A 20,017-nucleotide genomic window follows, 5' to 3' on the forward strand; every position below is an offset into this window, starting at 1 on the left:
TTTCAGCATTCACCCCAGGGCCAACTGCGGCTCAGCTTGATTGGAAATCTCCACTTTCCCAAAGCAGCGACACCTAAGCTTCCCCACTCACTACCCACGACATACACGCAGGTCTGGCAGGCATGGGATCTGAGAGGTCTCGAAAAAGAATGGCTCTTGAGCTCTCTGCTCTGCAAGGACACACAGAGACCTGAAGGGCTGTCCTCAAACATCCCCTTTGGGGCCTCCGGACTCCGACCTGCTCCCATTAGTGCTGGAAGCTGTGGGCTCGCCGGGGGAGCCTAGGGCCTATCCACCCAGGTGCGGGGCTCAGAGAAGCGGCTCCTGGATGCCGCCAACAAGCCGCGGGGTCATTCGGTCCCCCAGGACATGTATGTGGCCTGCCCACCCCCGCGTCTGGAGCTGGGACGTGCTCAGAGGAGGGGTGAGGACAGGGGTGCCAGGGTCTCTGAGGGGGTCCCATACCCCTGCCGCGGCTGGAGAGGCCCCCCCGCCAGAGTGGGTCTGGCCCTGGCACTCCCACCATGGCTGTGTGGCACTCAGCCCGCGGGCAGCCAGTCGGAGATGGTTCGCCAATGTCATTTATTGGGGGGCCACCCTGGGCGGGGAGTATGCACGGCATACGTAGCAGAGCCCTGGGCGCAGGCCAGGAGCACCTAAAACGGTGCAGGGTGGGGGGGTTATGGGACACGGCGGCCTGCGCGTGGGGGCACCCCAAAGCCCCTCCATGTCTAGCAGGCCCTGGGGGCACCCAGCCGGTGGGGGGAGCACTAGATGCTCCAGTCTTGGCTCAGATCTTGGCCAGGGCGGAGTTGGCATCGGAGTGCTCCTCCTGGATAGGGGTCCGGAAGCTATTTCCACCTGGGGAGGGGAAGGACCGAGGCAGGAGGTGGGGGAGGGTCACAGCCCCCATGCGTGGGAGGCCTTCGGGGTCAGGGTCACACGGGGTACTCACTGGGGGGCAGCCGCCAGGCTCTGTGGTGCAGAAGCAGCGCCAGCGCGGCCGCCACGGGAGCAAGAAGGCCCAGGCCCAGGCCCAGGACAGCAGCCAGCTGGGGGCCTGCGGGGAGGCAGGGCCTGCTGGGGTGGGGTCCACTGGAGCAAGGGGTCCAGCCCCAGAGGGCCTCCAGGAGGGCAGAGGGCACCCCCAACCCCCCTCCCTACCCCCCTTTTCCTTGCCCTGTTGGGGGGAGGCCAGGCACCCCCCTTACCCCTGGGGGGCTCTGCAGGGGGCGTGAAGGGCTCCTGAGAGGCCCTGGCCCAGGCTGTGGTGGGCTGGGTGGTGGGGGGCCAGGCTGGGGGGCCCTGGGTCTCCCATGGCAGCGTAGCCGGGGGGCTCCTGTCCTCACAGACAGCATCTGAGCTTTGACTGGCTGGCCGCACCGTACGCTTTCCTTTCAGGGTACAGCTGACAAAGGCAGGGGTACTGTTCAGGCCAGAGCCTCCGACCCCCAGCCAACTCCTCCCAGAAGGACCCAGAATGAGGCAGGACCAGGGACGCGTGGGGAGCAGTGGCCATCAGAGCCCCCCTGGGTCCTGTCAGGCAGCATCCCACTCCTAGCCAGGGGACAGGCCAAGGACCTGCCCAAGCCCCACAGCCCCCAGGGACCCCTGCCCCACCCTCTCCCTGCTCACGTCCTCATGCTGTGCTGCCCACCCTGCTCTCCTCCTGCCCTCCGTGGAGGCCCCGGCTGTGGATGCGGCTCTCACGGTCTCCCAGGGCCTGGGACAGAGGCATACACTCCTCACCCCAACCCAGCACCCAGGTTGGCCCAGGGCTGAGACGGCGGGCAGCATGGGGGGGCCAGGAGTCACGAGGGGCCAGGGGACAGGGGTCTCCCAGGCCACTCACTTGGTCCAGGGCTTGCAGGCCTGGTCGTCCCCCGGGGAGAAGTGCCCCGGTGGGCACGGGGCACAGTCTGCAACAAAGACAGCAGGACGGTCTCCTCACCGCCGCCTCGGGGACCTGGACGCGGCTGCTGCTGGGAGCTAGTCCTGCAGGGCTGGGCGCTCCCCCGCCACAGCCTCCAGAGCCGCCTCCCGGCCCGCATTCCGCCCACTGGCCCCGACCCGGGCCCCCCATCTTTCTTGGCCTGGCCTGTGTGTTGGGGGAAAGGAACTCGGTCTGACCTGTGGGGCTGGGGGGTACAGTGGCAAGTGACAGCAGGTGATGTGGACGACAGGCTTCCTTGCCAGCCCCAAGGACCCCCCGCGGGCATGCAGACCCTGCCCTCTCGTGCACACGCTGCCCACCGCCACCCCCAGGCTCACCGACGCCACGCTTGAAGCCGTCCTGGGGCTCGGTGCCTGGCTTGCAGCCGCAGACCGTGTCCTGTGTGGGCGTGCATCTCTGCTTCGGTTCGCTCCCACTTCCTGGGGGGGGGGGGTCAGGGGAGGCGGCCACGGTCGGCAGAGCCGCGGGCTGCTGTGCAGGCTGGAGGACGGGGGCCGAGGGCTCCCGGACCAGCAGCCCCCTCGCCGCCGTGCGGGGCTCACGGGGCTCCGGGCTCTCTCCAGTGCCTGGATGCCACGTTCCTTCTGGCCACGTGGCCCGTGGGAGGCCCACCCAGGGTGGCTTTGGCCTCCCTTCAACCCCCCGTCAGGCCCACAGCAGGACCCTCGGTGGCGCTCGGATCCCGCTCTGGTTGCCTGCCACGGCCAGCCATTGGGCACGTGCTCCTGCCTGATTCCTCGTGGCCTCAGCAACCCCCTCCCTGGGAGGAAGGAGGGGCTCCGAGGGGGCCCCCGTGGTGCAGCAGGCCCCACTGTGGTTTGGGGTTTGTCTCTGCGGCTATGGGGACCTCCTGGGAGCGCCTGTGGGGGGCGCCAGGGACTCGCTCGGGGGGTCTGGGATCCGGTCCGGGTGACGCTCACTCTGATTGCACTGGGTACAGGGTTTGCAGGGCTCATAGTTCGTAGCCTCATTGTAGAAGCCAGACCGACAAGGGTGGCACTCGGTGTCCTGGCCTCCGCTGCAGCGTCTCTCCATCCCATAGCCTGCAGCGGGAGGCAGGCCGGCCTCAGTGAGGCTCCGCATCCCCAGCCTCAGTCCTGGCGGCCCAGGGCCCTGGGCCTGGCTGCCGGTCCCCCACTCCGCCGGCCTGGGTCCCCTAGCCCATGACCCCCGTGTCCCGGGACCCCATCTGCTTGTTCCCCTCTCCCCCACCCCCATCCCCGTGTGTGTCCCATGCCTAGGACCCCACCCTCCTGTCCCAGGGCCCCCCCCCCCGGGGGGCCCTCCCAGCTCTGTGGCCGGGCCGCTCACCTGGTGGGCAGTCCTGACAGCACCTGCCGTCTTTGGGGTAGGCGTCCCCCACGCAGGTGAGCCGGGCCGCAGCACCCAGCACGAGCCCGAAGAGCAGGAGGGCTGAGGGGGGCCCGCGGGGCCGCCAAGCCTGCACGAGGAGACGAGGATTCATCGCAGGGCAGTGCAGGAGTCTGGGGTTTTTCCTTGCAGGATGTGGCTATAAGGGCTGCGGGGGAGGGGTGGGGAGGGAGAGAGGAGGAGGGACCAGGAGGAAGGAGGCCCAGGAAGGGCTGGGGACCCCTGACCTGGGCTGCTGGCAAGAAGGCGGCTAGTCTGGCAGCAACCCTCCAGGCTGCGGGCTTCTCTCCTGCCCTGGGCCCTCCTCGCCTCAAATACGCCCACTAACCTGCGGCTCAGTCAGCGGGCAGTGGGGCGCCGACCCGGCTCGCAGACCTGGGGCCAAAGTGAGGAACTGCAGCCGCCAGACCCCTGGTGGGGCCAGCACATCTAGTCCGCATCCACCGTCCACACAGGATGCCCCCTCGCCCCACCTCACCAGGGGCACGGTGCCCCTTCGGCTGGGCACACGGGTAAGCCTCCTGCTCTGGCCAGACGACCCCTCCACAAGCTCACTCCCTCTGGGCGCCCGCTTTCCCTGTGGAGGGCAGGTCGGACCCCTTGGGAGCAGGTGTCTGCTCCTGCAACCACCCCCCCCCCCCGACAAAAGGCTACACTCATGGCAATCCTCACCCCTCAGCAAAGGGGTGCACAGAGCACACGGGTAAACTGAGGTAGCACCCTGCATCAGGAGACAGGCCTCACACCATCTGGACCCTCCACGGGGCACCGGCTCAAGGGGAGAGCAGCCCCGAACTCCAGAGCACAGTCCCTGGCCCAGGCGTCCAAAACCAGCTCAGACGGAGGCAGTGGTCAAGAGGTCAGAGGGGGGAGCGCGGCAGGGGTGTCGGCAGACGTGGCAAGCACACGAGTGCGAGGCAGGGCTGTGCTGCGCGCAGCGTGTCTGAGCACAACAGATGTCCCCAGATTCACGTGTTGAAACCCTGACCTCCCATGTGGCTGTTTGGAGGTGGGGCCTCTGGGCTGCTGGTCAAGTTTAGACAGGGTGGTGGGGCCGGGGGTGGGGGGGGGAGTCCGGATCCCAAAGGCTGGCTTCCATCTGGGGGAGACCCCAGGCCAGCGCAGCAGGAGACTGCGTGAGGACGATGCACAGGTACAGCCCTGCCCACACGTGCTCTCAGAAGTCCGGCCCCAGGACAGGGAGACGGCCGTCCCCGGTGTTCTGTTAGGACAGCACCTGCTCTGCGTCCTGGGTACGAAGTATGCCGCGAGCACGTGTGAACCTGTGCCGCGTGTGGCACGTGTGCGGCTGCTCCTGTGGGGGCGCCCGCGGCCCAGTCTGGCTCTGTGTCCTCCCCGGTGGCCAGGCCAGCCCAGCCCATCCCACCCCACACCCACGCTGGGCTTGGGGTGTCCTCACAGCACCAATGGGACAGTGGAGACCACAATGGGACAGGATGACCCACCGGATGGGCCCCTGGAGCACATGGCACCCTCGGACACAGCCCCAGGTGGTTCCAGGGCAGGCGCGGAGGGCCGCGTGCAGGGCTGTGGCATGGAGAGAGGAAAGAACACTCGCGCGCGGCTCAGACATCACTGGGTGCCCTGGAAGCAGGGGAAGCTACCCTGGGTCGTTTTTTTGGACCCTTCAAACCCTAACCTTGAGATGAAATTAACCATACACTAGTTAATTCGAAGTTTCGGGCAGAGGGCCTCTCTCGGGGAGAGGCTGGAAATTCCCTCCCTGACTCCCCGACGGCAGGTGAGGAAGCGGAGCCCACGGCCCACCTGTGGGAAATTCCTCCGCAGAGCAGGGCAAGGCTGCCACGGAGGAGGCCACCGCCCACAACAGCGGGGGTGGAGGAAGAGGCAGCCTCTGCCAGCAGCCAGGGGGCCCCCAGGGGAGGGGGTTGGGGCGCCGGGCAGCCTGGTGTGCGTGCCTGTGCGCAACCCTGTCTTTCATAGAGGGGGACAAAAACCTTTTTTCTTTTGATGCACTGTAGCTTCTGAGGCTGAGCTCACTTGGGCATCCGGTGGGCAGCGCCCCCGCCAGTGTGCCCCTCTCCTTCTCTGGGGGCCACATGGGCACTGCCTACCCTCTGGCAGTTCGGGTCCCCACTGCCCCGGGGCCCTCCCCACCTGGCCCACGAACCAGTCCCTGTTCACGCTGACCCGCCAAGCACAGACAACCACGTCGCCCATGCCCCTGCCAACTCACCCACGTGGGCCCGGCCACGGTGGGGACCCCCTCCCACCACACACTCCCAGCCCTTCTGAAGTCTTTCTCATCTGCAGGGCACCCGGTAGAGGTGTCGCCGCGCTCTCCTTCCGCTACAGCGGCCCCACCCCACGCTGCTCGGAAGCGGATCCCTGTGGCAAAGGCAGGTCATGAGGGCAGCGCAAAGGCAGCTCCTCTGCCCACCGGGCTGGAGCCCCCACCTGAGCAGGGCCCTCCAAGGCCCGAGCAGACCCACTGAGGCGCTACAGCCCACAGCTCAGGGCTCCTGAGGGGATGCCCAGCACGGAGGGGGCAGGGGCAGGGGCTGGAGGCGGCAGCTCAGAGGCACGTGAGGTCAGGGAACCTCGGTCTGTTAAACCCCTCACAGCTCAGTGTCCTCTGTCCCCACATGCTGGACAAGCACTGGGCACAGCTGACCTCCAAAAAGGGCCTGGGACAAATCCAGGTCTGGCGGGACCACCACCAACAGCCCCGTCCCGTCCCCAGGCTCTCAGGCCCTCCCAGGCCCTGACCACAGGCTCGGTGAGACTCCAGGTCCCCTGGCCACCTCTGCTGCTCGCCCACAGCCAGCCTGGCTGCAGCGCGGAGGGGGCTCTCCCCACAGCCCCTGCCCTAGGGGCTGGTCCTCAGATCTTCCCTCTCCGGCCAGCACTTCCCAGGGGTCTCACCTCCGCGCCACGCTCCAGACCCTCGGCCCCCGCGCCCCTGCGGGCCTCCCCGCCGCTACACACATCCCTCACGGGCAGCCGCACCCAGGGGCCTGGCAGGAGCGTGACCGAACCTCTGTTCGCCCGGATCAGCCGCCTCAAAAGCACGGAGTGGAAGCCACCTGGCCACAAACGTTCCAAAATCATTTTATGAGCTTTTTTCTCAACAAAGAAATGAAGCTAGGCGAACTCTATCTTAACGTACATCAGTGAGATTCTCGTCACAAGTGCTTGTGTTTTCGGAGCTGGAACGTCGTGGCAGGAACCCCCCGCAGCCGGCGCAGGCCCCCCGCAGAGCACACGCCAACGCAATGCCAGCGGGGAAGGGGCAGGGGCCGCGCTGCGCCCCGCAGCGTGGTGAGCCCGCAGGGCCCCGATGTGCCCAGTGCCCGGAAGTCAGACGCCCGCGCGGGGGGCACCGGCCCGCAGCGGCACCGGCCCGGGCCGGCCGCTCAAGCGCACCTGGGGCAGGGCTGGACCGGCGGCGGCAGCCGGGCCCGGGGCTGGGGCTGGGGGTGGGGGTTGCGGGCTCAGAACTCCTCGTGCACGTTGCGGGCGTAGTCCATCAGCTTGCTGCCCGTGAAAAACTCGCTGTACTTGAGCACCTCCTCGGGCTCCAGGTGCTGGTTCTGGTTCTCGTCCGCGATGGCGATCATCTGCTTGGCCTCGTTCAGGGCGTTGTACTCGTTCATAGGGTCCATGTAGTCCTACGGGGTTCCAGGCACCGGGTCAGCGCGAACCCCTGGCCACCACGGCCCTCCCCAGTGCGCCCGCTCCCTGGCAGCACGAGGGCCATCAACCTCGAGTCTCAGCTCCACCATGACGCCAGAAGTCCACACCTGGTGACGAGGCCGTGAGACAACCCCCTCCCCACTGCCAGGCAGACGCCCCTGCCCCCCACGGATGCCCTGTCAGTGAGGTCAGCGCCTCTGGCCTCAGGGAAGTATCTGCATGGCTCTGACCCTGTCACCAGCCTCAGAAAGCAACGCCTTATTTAAAACACCCCACGGGCTAAGAGTACAGAAGCAGCAAGGAGGGGATGTGGGCATGTTCTGGAATGTTCTGGAAGGCAAATACCAGGCTGGAAGTGGCTCAGGGCCAGACAGCCTTTGCCTATGTGGTGCCTGAGACTCGCCGCCTCCCGTCCTCCTCAGGGCACTCCTGCTGCTTCCTTCCTGGAGGGGCCGGCCGGAGGGCCCGTAGCCTTGAGTGGCTGCGGGAGCCTGCCCGTGGGTCACACGATGCCCGGATACAGGCATGGACACGGACTCAACGAGCCGCCATTCAATGCTCGAAGCAGATGTGCGCCAGCTATCAAGAGGATCAGAGAATTCTGGTGCAAAGACAGTGAGTCATGCAGTGACGGGGAAAAACAAGCCCACACAGCACCCACACGGCACCGGCAGAAACACTCAGGGGAAGATGGATTCCAGCACGGCCTGCACCCCCGGCGCGCCAGCATCTCACCCGCTGCCCACTGGGGAGCGGCTGCTTGGAGCCAGAAGAGGCCGAGGCATCCCAGGCACCCTGGCCGGGGGCAGGCCAGCACTTCACTGGCCCAAGCACCCCAGGTGACCACGCTGCCCAGTGACTGCCCCTCCCCTGCGCGTGGGGAGCTCCTCCAGGGGCCACCAAGTGTTACGACGAGGAGCCGACACTGCTGTCCGTTCCCCCACAGCCCCTCGCCTACCGCACAGCTGGAAGCCTGGGGATCTGGGCCCCAACTCAGGGTGGGGGGAGGGCGGTGCCCCCCAGGCACCTGCACTCACCTCCAGCTCAGCCATGGTCACGATCCCATCATGGTTGGCATCGATCAGTTCCTCAAACTCTTTTTTTCGGTCTCTGACCCAACTGTCATCGATGTCCTGGCCCTGCTGGTTCTCCACTGTGCCGACGGGCAGAGAGATGAACTCGGGCAGGGAGAGCTGCTTGTCGCCGTCCTGGTCTGCAGCACAGGGGAGTGAACACTCAGACTTCACGCGGACGTGGGACCACCTGGGCCCACCCAGAAGAAAGTCAACCGAAAGAGGTTACCTGCCAAATTTTCAGTGTGTTAAATTTTAGCCTAAAGCTGTTTTAGGTACGTCTCACCTGACCTGCTCGAGAGCCTGGCCGAGGCCAGATGGCCCAGGACAAGGCCTGACGTCCCCACACCACTGTGGGGCCCCACAGCCTCCAAGACCCCCAGGCCGACCCCTGCCAGGAGCACTGCTGCAGGGGTACAGTGGGCTCCGCCCTACAGCCCAGCCACCAGCGGGGAGCCCCCCACACTCCCCCGCAGGGCAGGGTCCCAGGCCAGGCCTCACCCAGGTCTCGGACGATCTCCTTGACCATGAACTTGAGCATGCCGCGGCTGTGCTCAGGGTGCAGGAAGGACAGGAACTCGTCCTCGGTCAGAAGCAGATCCGAGGGGGGGCTGTCCGCCTGATACCAGCGGTCCTTGAGGTTCTCCAGCACTTCCTGTGCTGAGAGAGGCATCCCCATGAGGACCCAGGACACCCGCCCGTACCTGAGAAGTTCTGAGACACGCCGCCTGGGAAGGCTGGCTTAGGACACGGGTGAGTGCGGCCAAGGGCCTTGCTGCTCGATGGAGAGCTCAGCCCTCAGCATCTTCAGGGAGACAGACGGTGCAGAGGCCACCAGACCCAGACCCTCCTAAGTACAGGGGCCTACCCCCTCCGTGTACAAACCCAGACCCCCTAAGACACGGACTCCTCCCTCAGCCAGGCACACACGGGCGCAGACCCCCAGCCCCCGCCCCGTGCAGCCCCAGCCTCGGCTCATGGCTGCCGTTTGCTCCCAGGTGGGTGGAAGCACCGGGTGGATGGACTCACTCGGCCCCTACAGAACGAGGCACACCTCGTTCCTTTCCACCTCTTGTATACACGCCGCACACAGAGGGCAGGGCCCTGGAGGAAAACCCGGCTTCCAGATATGACTCAAGCATCCCCAGACTGGCACACCCCCACTCTTCCTCCATGGGAAGGCCTAGCATGGGGAGTGGGGCCCAGAGCTTGCCCCCACAGGCTCAGAGGCTCCGTGACCGTCCAGGGCTTCAACAGGGCGGAGTGGCAGAGGCCGGCCAAGCAGGAAGAGCCGAGGCACCGAGATCTGTCCACGCCCTCACTGTAGCCTCTGGAAACAGGGGCGCCCAGGCCTTGGCCCATCGCAACAGGGACACAGCTGCCTCCCGCACAGCATCCACCCCCTCGAGTCTCAGTACCTTCTGATGCACAGGAGATCCCGTGGTGACCTACTTTTAATGGCAAACCCACCTAGCGGACGGTGGCAGCAAGCGGCGCTCCTGCCCGCCACGCATGGGGACAGGCCCAGACTCTATGCCTGACAAAGGAAGGTCCATGTAACTCCAGCAGCTCAAACACCTCGACATGAGCTCACTGGAGACTTAAGTGGGTGCTGAGACCAGCAGCAGATGACCACGAAGAGGAGGACACACAAGCAGGACGCGCGGCTCCAGCAGCTGGAGGGAGGCGGCCACCCAGCCCTGCGAGCCCGTCTGCGAGCCTGGGGACAGCAGCCCCATGAGCCCCAGGGAGGCACATGGCCTCTCAGTGCCCGCCTGCGCTCCCCGGGCCTCCCAGACCCTCAACACTGCTATTCACTTCCGATGCCCAGACCTGCTCACCCCATCCAAACAGAAGAAGGAATGAGGAGCCTTGAACACGAGTGAGATGAAGGAGTCAACAGGTAGGCTGAGGCAAGAGAGTTCATGCCCCAAAGGACGGGTCCTGACCCCAGGCACACCCGGAGGAAACGTGCTGAAGACAGACCAGCTCCCGAGAGCAGCCAGGGCCAGAGCGCTGGCAGCCCACGCCCAGCAGCCACCCCAGAGGCTGCTGCCAGATGCCCTACACCGGCAGGAGGACAGGGGCCCCCCAGAGCCCCCCGATGCTTCCAAATACTACCTTCAGGGGACAGCTGGAACGACAGGACAGACCATGGAAATGCAAAACGGAGAAAGATACGAGAAAGGCAAACCACCATTTCAGAAAAAAAAATAATCACATTCAAGGCACAGACTTTCAAAAGGACAGAAGTGCAATCCTGGACAGTGTCCCGGAGAACTGGGCAAGGCCAGCCGGCGCCCAAGGGCACCCGCGCTGCTCAGGACAGGCGTCTGGTGCTGCTGGCCACACACGCGCCACAAACAGACTGAGCCCGAGCGACCAAGGTGTAAGACAGGGACGAGGTGCCTGTGACAGGCGGCCCCCGGAAGGACAGGTGGAAGGCTGCCACCGCACACACTGTAAGACGCTGCAAGAAAAGGGTCCTACAGACCAGGGCGTCTCGTGCAAACGCGCCCCACGGAAGATCCGCAAATGAGACCCAGAAACACACAAGAAGAATCCCAGACCGTGAGCAGGCGGGACTCACCCCAGGCGCTCAGGTGGTTCAACACCCGAAAACCAGTTAACACGAACGTCCCAATGGGCAGAAGAAAAATCACACGATCCTATCAACGGGCGCAGAAAAAGCATGACATAAAATCCAATAGGCATTCGTGATTCAAACTCTGAGCACACCGGGAATAGAGGAGCAGGTCCTCCATGGGACAAAGAACACCTACAAAAACCCTACAGCTCATATCAGCTTAATGGAGAGAAAGCGGACGCTCTTCCTGTAAGATCAGAACAAGAAAAAGATGCCCCCTCCCCACTGCTTCCCAGCACTGCACTGGAGTCCCAGCCAACGCAAGATAAGAAAAGGAAATCAGAGACAGACAGCTGGGAAGGAAGAAACAGTCCGTGTTCACAGACGTCACAATCGCCTGCGTAGGAAATCGGAATCATCTGAAGACCGCAGGCCAGAAGGTTAGAACAGCCAGTCACCTCCCTGCGTGCCAGAAAGGCAGGCCGGGAATCAGGATTAAGGGCAAGCAGGAAAACACAAACAGAAAGAAAGAATGACTACAACCTACGGGGGACAGAGGGGTCCGGGCCATGAAACACCGGCGCCGACAGACAGGAGTGCCCACCGTCCACCCAGCAGGAGGCCCAGCAGCAGGGACACCTGCGGCACCGGGGCCACAAGCTCCCAGAGAAGACACGCCGGGACAAGGTGGGGATGATCCCAGCACTCAGAGGAAGGACAGGACACAACGGGCAGCACACCAAACCTGCCACCCAGCTGGGTAGGGGCCCAGGCGGCACCCAGCCACACTCCAGAAGCGAGCCGCCCCCGCAGCGCACTTGCTCCAGCACACGTGCCCGAGTTTCCCCGGTGTCCCTGGGGAGGCCTCACACCTCCCGCGCCACAGGAGGGCAGAGCTCCGCGCGGCTGCTGGCCGGCCCCGCCCACCTCCACGTCCCTGGCACAGATGCAGCCCCCCAGGAGCCAGTCCTCACCCCCAGACCAGCCTCCCCCGCAGCTCCAGCCCCGGGGAGGCCCAGACCGCAGCCCCCCGCAGCCCCCGCAGCTCACTCTCCTCGCCGACTTTCAGCTCCTCCCCGCTCCTCAGCTTCTCCATGACTTCCTGCTCGCTGTGGCCTTTGCTCACCAGAAACTTCACCCTGTACTCGTCCCATGACACGTGGCCTGGAAGGGAAGGCCACGCTGCCAGGCTGTTCCCCCGCGCGTGGTTTTAGGAACAGCGAGGTTGCCGTGTTCGCAGTAAGCCAGCCCCACAGGCACGTACAGCAAGGCAGGAGCGGCCCCCGCCCAGGCGCCCCCCGGCCCCACCGCCCAGACCCTCACTTCCTCTGCCCGCCGCGCACACCGCCCCCTCCTGCTGGCAGCCTCCCGCCCCCGCAGGTGAGGGTGAGGCGGGCAGTACCGTCGCCATCGGGGTCCACGGCCTGGAAGTGCACCTTGCTCTCCTCCACGGCCTCCTGGAAGTGCTCCGCCGTCTTCTCCATGATCCAGCGCTGCATCTCCTTGGCACTGATCCTCCGGTCCGTGTTCACGTCCACCCTGCCGGCAGGGGCGCGACGTCAGACAGGGCCTCTAGAACCCGGGACAGGACAGACAGACAGACGGACCAAAGGGTGGCCAGCGGGGCTCCACCGTCACGAACACAGACACACTCTGCCCAAAGGTGACGCCGGAGCTGTCCGCGGACAGCGGGGCTGGCAGGGCAGCCCAGCACCACTCCCCCACAGTCCGGGGCCGGGGGGGAGGCCAGACTCGGCCCTCACTCACAACAGGCGGCCCCGTCAACCCACATGGACATGCCCAGACACTTGGCACGGGACCAGAGCTGTGACGCCAGAGCACAGCCACGTTTCACACACGGGTACCGACGGCTCCGTGGAGGAACAAATGTGGATGCAAGCGTGTGCACACACGCATTAGCAGTGCCCACGGATGCAGTGGCTCACACACATGTGGGCAGACTAGCCCATATGGGCCTGACCTAACACACCTACGGACACACCCGTCACCCGGCCCCGCCCTCCGGGAGGCCCACCGGCAGGGACACCAGTGCCCAAATTCCGGCTTCTACACACCGTCCACCTGGAGCTCAGGAGCTCCTGTCAGTCTCATTCCTGGAACCGAGCACCATGAATCCTGGGTCCCGGCACACGACTGGGCGACCGTGCCACCGACACCCTGGGAGCCCGGACCCCACCGGGCCTGTGCTGGGCAGACAGCCTCCCAAGGCATGGGCCCCCAAGACCTGTGGACCCCGCCCAGGCCCAGCACCCGGCCTGCGTGAGCTTCAGGCCCAGCACACGCCAGCTAGACTCTAGCGGCCCCCCAGGCCTGGGCGCCTACTTGGAGAAGAGGACCATCAGCTTTCTCCTGCTCCTCCGCGGCTCTGCATCCTCCTCAAACCCGTCCATGTCCTTCCCCAGGAAGACCTCCTGATGGAAGTCCTTGTTGAGGTGCCCGTCCATCTCCAGCTTCACCCCGTTCAGGTGGTCCGGGGGCAGGAGCTCAGGCTCATCCTTGCTGCCGGCTCTCTCCCGAGCAGAGGAGTGGTTGGCAGGCCGCGCAGACACATCCATCAGAAGGATGACCCCCAAGAGCCAGAGGCAGTGAGGAGCCAGGCCACTGAGGGGGACCCGCCCGCACGCCATGGCCGCCCGGGTCCGGACTGCAGGACGGGCTGCAAGTGCGGCCAGGAGCTGGGGAGAGAGGGGCAGGGCAGGTGAGGAAGGGAGGCCTGGGGTCACAGCCTCCCCACCACCCCGGCACGCAGGAGGCTCCAGCATGCAGTCGCAGGTCTGTAAAGAAGACACAGCCACGGTCCAACGGCGCGCCGGCCGGTACTGCTCTACAGAGCCGTCTGCTTCACAACCTGAGATGCAAGCTCTTGCTTTACAAGACACACACTGGACACACTGTTTCCTTTTCCAAAGATGCCCACCCAGGGGCTGCCCAGCACCACTCACCCTACCCCCTTCCAATGCCCACAGTCTCCCTCCACCCCCCCTGGCTTCGGGACGGGCCCGAGTCATGGTAACTCACTCTCCAAACCCAACTCAGCATTTACGAGCTCTGTGACCTTGGCTAAGTCCCCGGGCCTCCCTGCCTTTTTCCGCCCTGAAACGGGAAGCCCCCTCTCCCACCCCAAGGCTTTGTGACGACTGGGCCTGGTGCCAGCAAATGCCCAAACCCACCCACCAGGGCACCAGCCTCTTCCTACCTTTCCTTCTCAATGGCCTCTGCAGGCGCACACGTGCACACACACACACACACACACACACACACACTCAGCAAGTACACACACGCACACTCATATGCACATGTGCGCATGGATACACACGCACACATACACGTGTGTGCACGGGCCCCAAGGCCACATGCGCCGGTGCCCAGCACTGGGCCACCCCGCCATCTCCCACGTCTGGCTCCTTCCACACAGGCCACCTGTTCTCCCTCTCACCTTCCAGTTTCCTCCAGATCCCTCTGGAGTGGCCTGGAATCCCCTGCTGGCTGGCACCAGAACAGGGCCCAGCTGCCCGCCCAGGTCCCTGCTGGGCTCCTCATGGACCTTCACGCCCCACACTTCCCAAAAGGGACTCCAGCTCCTTCTCGCCCTGTCCATGACCTGTTCCTCTCATAGTCTGTCCGCCTGGCAAACACCGAAGGTCCTCTCAGGTGCAGCTGAGGCCCTCCCCTCCTCGGGCCGTCTTCACAGAGAGGAGCAGCAGACGGAAACCCACCAGCTCCCAGGGTCCAAAGGTGGTGGCCGTGGACACGCTTGCCACAGGCCAGAGTGCCACCTGCTGCCAAGCTGGGGCACGGAAGGAAGCACAGGGCCACTCATCGGGCAGAGCAGAGGTCAGAGCCGGCCAGCAGCACTGCCACCACACCCCGGCCTGAGGGCACACAGCACTGGACCAGGGGCTCCAGCGGGCTGGACACCACCCCCTGCTTATCTGGTGCTTCCTCTTGAACCTGCACAGCATTACTCACCCGCCAGCTGACACCTTTACGCACTGGCCTCCAAACCTGACCACTATCTGGGTTTTTCAACAAGACTTTGCTCTCGGAACTCCTCCGTCTCATTCCTCAGGCGAAGCAATCCTCAGAGGGCAGCGCCCATCTCTCTTTCCAGCTGTGTGGAGCCTGCCGGCTGCCCCAGGCCGTCCTCTGGGCTTGGACTGCCCTGAATCACACGTACTGGAACGCCACACGCTACCCAACCCCACCGTCCCAGCAGCTGTCACACTGTCCACACAACCCAGTGAACCTGTTCAGGGGTTTCTGCCACACCGCAATACATGTGTTCCTGAAAACGTCGGTGCTCCGCAAAAAGGTACAACAAAAGCACAGGGCCCATGGGAACAACTCAGGGGATGTGTCTTAAGACCCAAACAACTCGATCGAACGGGCCAGGAAGAAACCAGTCAGTGGTGGCCGGCGAGGGTCCCGCAGACTCAGCACGCAGCTCTCGGCGGCTACTAAACTGGTGAAGATGCTGGGCACAGGTGCCAAGAGGGTGCCAGTGGGACTGCCCCTAAGGTGGGCCCAGGAGGACATGCAGCACCTGCAAGGCCTGCGGCCAGCAAGGTTTCCTTCCCTGCGAGAGCGTAACTCTACCCCTGGCCCCAGCTCTCCTGGCTGGGCAAGTGCTGCGCAACCAAGACGACCTCCCCTGACACTAATACCGCCCTGGCCCGTGGTGGCCGTGAGAACACGCATCATGTCCAAACACACGGCGCTCTGCTCCCTGAAAAGACAAAGTCAAGTCCTTCCTTATCTTCAGGTCTAGGACAGGACGTTCTGCACAAAAGTAGCCCCCAAACACTCGCGCAGATACCAGGACGTCAAGTGAGGCTCGGAGCACAAACGCAGCCCCTCAGCCGCTCAGCTGCCCCCCCTCCCCGGCCTGCCCTTCCCCCTCGCCCCCGGACGGGCATGGCAAAGGCCAGGGGCCTGGCTGGCGGGCCCGGGAGTCCCCGTCTCCCAGAAGCGACGTCCGCGGAGGGGGCAGCACCACCCGGGGGCCCGGCGGGGTGCAGGCGGCGCTTCTCGGCCATCCCGGTGGGGTCCGTGCTGGCGGCCTCCCCCTGACCTGGCCGACCGAAAGGCAAACGCGTCGCCTGAAAGCGCAGTCGCCGCTCTTAGGAGTCGCGCCGAGAGCGTCGGTAACGGCCACGGGCCGAACCCAAGGCCAGGGGCGTTCCACGCACGGCTTCCAATCTTCCCCAAGTCCCAGCCACTGGATCGCCTCCTGCGGACGAGGCGAGCGAGGGCCCCTCGCTGGTAACTGCCGGGATCCACCCGACTGCCCCGCCGACCGGCCTCCGTCAGCCTCAGTTTCCCCAGCGGCAGCCGTCGGTGAGGGCCGAGAAGACACGAGCCCAGGCTCCAGCGGCCCGGGGGAGCCTCTGCAGGCCTCCCGGCGCCCCCGACCCGGGGCCCTCACTCACCGGCCTCCCTCCCCTCGCCCAGGATCGGCCGAGCGGGGCCCGAGCGCCCGTGACGCCTCCGACGGGACGCTCCTAGGCCGCGGCCATCTTTCTTCCGGGAAAAGGCGGACCGGGAACGGCGCTGCGCGGGGGCGACGTCCCCGCGACGACGCTGGCGCCGCCATCTTTCCTCTGGGCGGAAATAGCCGCGCGGACGCCGCGCCCCCCGGACAACCAATGAGAAGGGCGCGCGCGCCCACGTGACGAGCGGCCCCGTGACGGGCAGCCCACGGCCCTCCGCCTCCGCCGTCGTCGGACGCGACCTGCGCGCCGGCGTCGGGGCCTCGGAGGCACTTCCCGCGCGCGCGCGCCATGAAGCTGCTGCGGCGCGCGTGGCGGCACCGGACGGCGCTGGGCCTGGGCGGCCTGGCGCTCTGCGGCGCGGGGCTGCTCTACCTGGCCCGCTGCGCCGCCGACGGCCCCCGCCCGCCCCCCGGCCGCAGCCCCCCGGCCGCCGAGCCCGCGCGCGCCGCCGCCTTCCTGGCCGTGCTGGTGGCCAGCGCGCCGCGGGCGGCCGAGCGGCGCAGCGTGGTCCGCGGCACGTGGCTGGCGGCGGCGCGGCGCGGCGGCCCGGGCGACGTGTGGGCGCGCTTCGCGGTGGGCACGGCCGGCCTGGGCGCCGAGGAGCGGCGCGCCCTGGAGCGCGAGCAGGCGCGGCACGGCGACCTGCTGCTGCTGCCCGCGCTGCGCGACGCGTACGAGAACCTCACGGCCAAGGTGCTGGCCATGCTGGCCTGGCTGGACGAGCACGTGGCCTTCGAGTTCGTGCTCAAGGCGGACGACGACTCGTTCGCGCGGCTGGACGCGCTGCTGGCCGAGCTGCGGGCGCGGGAGCCCGCGCGTCGCCGCCGCCTCTACTGGGGCTTCTTCTCGGGCCGCGGCCGCGTCAAGCCGGGGGGCCGCTGGCGCGAGGCCGCCTGGCAGCTGTGTGACTACTACCTGCCCTACGCGCTGGGCGGCGGCTACGTGCTCTCGGCCGACCTGGTGCACTACCTGCGCCTCAGCCGGGAGTACCTGCGCGCGTGGCACAGCGAGGACGTGTCGCTGGGCGCCTGGCTGGCGCCGGTGGACGTCCAGCGCGAGCACGACCCGCGCTTCGACACCGAGTACAAGTCCCGCGGCTGCAGCAACCAGTACCTGGTGACGCACAAGCAGAGCCTGGAGGACATGCTGGAGAAGCACCAGACGCTGGCGCGGGAGGGCCGCCTGTGCAAGCAGGAGGTGCAGCTGCGCCTGTCCTACGTCTACGACTGGTCGGCGCCGCCGTCGCAGTGCTGCCAGAGGAAGGAGGGCATCCCCTGAGCCGCAGCGCAGCCCACCTACCACACGTCACACGGCGCTGGAGGGAGGCCAGGACACACGCCTCAGGAGGTGGCCAGGCAGCCAGGGGGTCTGGGGCCCTCCCACTGGCCTTAGATGGGCACAGCTGACCGGTTCTGGCTAGTCACCCAGAATAAGCCCAGCCCTCTAGGGGGCCAGGTGTACTTGGCGAGCAGCAGTGGACAGCTTCTAGGTCCCAGCTCCAGGGCACACCCAGGCCTGTGCACCCCAGGGGCCACCATGGAGCCTCACGCCTGTTCTGGGTCTTGCCAGGGCAACACATAAGGTCCAGGCAGAAAGGTCCTGTCCCTGGATCTCAGCCTGCATGGGCCTAGACTGGGAGGATTCCTGGCTTTGAGGGGCTTGCACAGTCTGCCCCCCGACCCTGGCTGTCCTCTACCAAGGGCGAGGAGAGTGGCCAGAGGCTGGAGCCCACAGGCACTTGCAGACACTGGCCCCAAGACATCTGGACTTGTTCTGAGGTGGGGATCCTGTGACGGTCAACACAGGCTGTGGTTGACCGTCCACCTGGGAAGTCCCCGCCCGGAGAGCTTTGGCTGCAGGGACCTGACCCTCCGGCCCTTGCATGTTCCAGCTGAGCTGTGTGTTGCGCCCAGTGGCTTTTATCAAAATCGCTGCAGTTTGTGGGTTAGGTTACCTTTTCTGTTCCGTGTTGATGTCTTCGGTCACGTGGCATTGACTGAACCGTGTGTCCAGCTCTTCTGCTTCAACGGTATCTTCGTCTTCGTTGCTTTAGAGTGAATTCGCGGTCAATGTCATTCGGCGTTAGTCTGTGACGTATAAATACTGTAATTTGTGTAGATAGGGTTTAAGTACAAGTGTGTGGGTCTTGTACTTTTTAAATTATTTAAGGGAAGACTTTTCTATATAACTTGGGCTTTGTGGATTAGTCTGTTTTGACAGCTGGAGTTGTAGACTCGTTACTGCCTGTGTGTTTAAATGCGGAAGAATTCTAAAACTCCGTTTGTCTTCCCAGTTGACACAAAAAGTCAGTCCCATTGTTTCCTTCTGAAAAGACTTTCCTTTAAAGGGTTCCTCGTGGCCATGCAGGGGCAGGCGTTTCTCACATACGCATCTGTTGTTTTAGACTCTGGGCCCAAGTTCCCAGAATCTGAGCCCTCGGAAGCATCATGAGGTTTCCCACATTCTGTCTTAAGAAATCGGGCTCTGCCGGCCGGCACGTCCTTTTGGAGACAAAGCGCGTGCGGCCTCCGGGCTGACGGCCTCACGTCCACTCACACATCTTCAGAAGATCAGGGTTTCTTTTTTCCCATTAAATGTGAAAAATGAGTGCTATGGTCATCACAAAAGTCAAATAAAGAGGCTCCAGGACAGCCGTGAGCCCTCCTGTCCGCGCAGGGGTGTGTGTTGCTGCACATTCCTACTCTGGCGCCTGCGCTGGGTCAGCTGCTGGTGCTGCTGGAGCCTGTAGTTCGCTTGGGCACAATGCGGGACGCGGGGAGCGAATCTCCGGCTTGCCCTTTCATTGTCTTTCCTTTGTGTTCTCAGGCCATGGGTCTTAAGAGCAGGTGCCTTGGTGCCCTTGGGCCGCGGTGAGAACCCTGCAGACAGGCGAGCTTAAGCACCAGACACGTCTCCCTCTCAGTTCTGGAGGCTGGCGGCTCAGAGTGCCCGCGGGGCCGAGTGCTGGTGAGGACCTGCTTCCTGCGGCACAGGTGGCCACCTTCTCGCTGTGTCCTCATGGCAAGAGAGAGCCAGAGCAGGCTCCCCGGTGTCCCTTTTTACAGGGACACTAATCCCACTGGAAGGCCCACCGTCTGGACCTCAGCTGACCCCAGCTCCAAATACTGTCACGTGGGGGGTTCAAGTTCCAATTTACATTTTGGGGGATACAGTCAGTCATTGCAGATTTGGGTTATTTCTGATTAAAAGTAGAATATCCAGAATTTGGTATCTTGGGCCGGAAAGGATGCTCCTGTGGTTGCAGCTTTCCTGTGTTTAGAAGGTAGAACCCAGGCCTGTGATCGTCAGGGGAATGTGGGCTTTCTGATAACTGCCTCGAAGCAGGCTCGACTGCCCCCTGTGAACAGGTTTCTAAGACAAGGATTCATGAGAGGGTCCAGGTTTGAGGACCCTGGGGTGAGCAGACGGGACCCTGCCGGCCATCTTCACCTGGACGTCTTGTCTGACCTCGGGGCTATGGGACGAGTCGGCATGTGCGTGTCTCTGTTTCTCAGACCAGACAGCTTGCTGGGGCCACATGCCAGTGGCAGAGCCAGGCTCCAAGCCGAAGGCTGGACCTCCACACCCCCACCCAGCAGCCACAGTCCTGCTGTGGCTTCCAGGTTTCTCCAGGGTGGACCCAAGGGAAAGCAGGGCCCCGAAGTCCAAGACCTAGTAACAAAATCTAAAAATCTAGGCGTGTCTCTTTGGAGGAGGGGGTCCCTGAGCATTGGCACGCAGGTGAATCACAGGGAAGTGCCCGTGTGCGGCCAGGTGTGACCGAAATGGAAACTTTGTGTTGTTCAACCTAAATCATTAAATTTCAAGACAGCCAACCAGA

At 64.7% G+C, this 20,017-nt stretch overlaps 3 protein-coding genes across 6 annotated transcripts; 1 reads left to right on the forward strand and 2 right to left on the reverse strand.

Annotated features, from left to right (window-relative positions):
- Positions 1-565: 565 nt before the first annotated feature.
- Positions 566-6,418, reverse strand: TNFRSF4 (TNF receptor superfamily member 4). 3 transcript variants are annotated; one of them, XM_059138214.1, is made up of 8 exons: positions 6,233-6,418; positions 3,266-3,395; positions 2,875-2,997; positions 2,272-2,373; positions 1,853-1,919; positions 1,212-1,408; positions 956-1,060; positions 566-861 (listed from the first exon to the last, which is right to left on the reverse strand). In XM_059138214.1, exons 1-8 carry the CDS (start codon positions 6,416-6,418, stop codon positions 791-793), a joined length of 981 nt encoding a protein of 326 aa, XP_058994197.1. In that variant the 3' UTR covers positions 566-790. The 3 variants fall into 3 exon arrangements, with proteins under 3 accessions (XP_058994197.1, XP_058994200.1, XP_058994199.1); XM_059138217.1 differs by lacking the exon at positions 1,212-1,408; XM_059138216.1 differs by lacking the exon at positions 6,233-6,418 and having other exon boundaries at positions 3,266-6,205.
- SDF4 (stromal cell derived factor 4) lies at positions 6,403-16,249 on the reverse strand. Of its 2 annotated transcripts, XM_059138211.1 has the most exons (7): positions 16,114-16,249; positions 13,007-13,359; positions 12,066-12,202; positions 11,714-11,827; positions 8,578-8,736; positions 8,041-8,216; positions 6,403-6,978 (listed from the first exon to the last, which is right to left on the reverse strand). In XM_059138211.1, exons 2-7 carry the CDS (start codon positions 13,309-13,311, stop codon positions 6,802-6,804), a joined length of 1,068 nt encoding a protein of 355 aa, XP_058994194.1. In that variant the 5' UTR covers positions 13,312-13,359; positions 16,114-16,249; the 3' UTR covers positions 6,403-6,801. The 2 variants fall into 2 exon arrangements, with proteins under 2 accessions (XP_058994194.1, XP_058994195.1); XM_059138212.1 differs by lacking the exon at positions 11,714-11,827.
- Positions 16,250-16,392: 143 nt separating this feature from the next.
- On the forward strand, positions 16,393-20,017 carry B3GALT6 (beta-1,3-galactosyltransferase 6). The gene has a single exon (XM_059138213.1). The coding sequence runs from the start codon at positions 16,465-16,467 to the stop codon at positions 17,452-17,454; it is 990 nt and encodes a 329-aa protein (XP_058994196.1). The 5' UTR covers positions 16,393-16,464; the 3' UTR covers positions 17,455-20,017.

This window comes from Mustela lutreola, chromosome 10 (assembly GCF_030435805.1).
Source record: "Mustela lutreola isolate mMusLut2 chromosome 10, mMusLut2.pri, whole genome shotgun sequence".
In the NCBI taxonomy this organism is placed as follows: Eukaryota; Metazoa; Chordata; class Mammalia; order Carnivora; family Mustelidae; genus Mustela; species Mustela lutreola.

Bases quoted from the DNA above. Each gene is read 5' to 3' on its own strand.
- SDF4 (XM_059138211.1), bottom strand. From the start codon at position 13,311: ATGGCGTGCGGGCGGGTCCCCCTCAGTGGCCTGGCTCCTCACTGCCTC. The intron at 11,828-12,065 runs GTACTGCCCGCC...CTTCCCTTCCAG, and splicing joins CGTGGACCCCGATGGCGACG to GCCACGTGTCATGGGACGAG. The intron at 8,217-8,577 runs GTGAGGCCTGGC...CCTGTGCTGCAG, and splicing joins GGAGATCGTCCGAGACCTGG to ACCAGGACGGCGACAAGCAG.
- B3GALT6 (XM_059138213.1), top strand. From the start codon at position 16,465: ATGAAGCTGCTGCGGCGCGCGTGGCGGCACCGGACGGCGCTGGGCCTG.
- TNFRSF4 (XM_059138214.1), bottom strand. From the start codon at position 6,418: ATGATTTTGGAACGTTTGTGGCCAGGTGGCTTCCACTCCGTGCTTTTG. The intron at 3,396-6,232 runs GTGAGACCCCTG...CTCCTCGTGCAG, and splicing joins GTCTGGAGCGTGGCGCGGAG to GCTTGGCGGCCCCGCGGGCC. The intron at 1,409-1,852 runs GTGAGTGGCCTG...TGCCTTTGTCAG, and splicing joins GCCTGCAAGCCCTGGACCAA to CTGTACCCTGAAAGGAAAGC.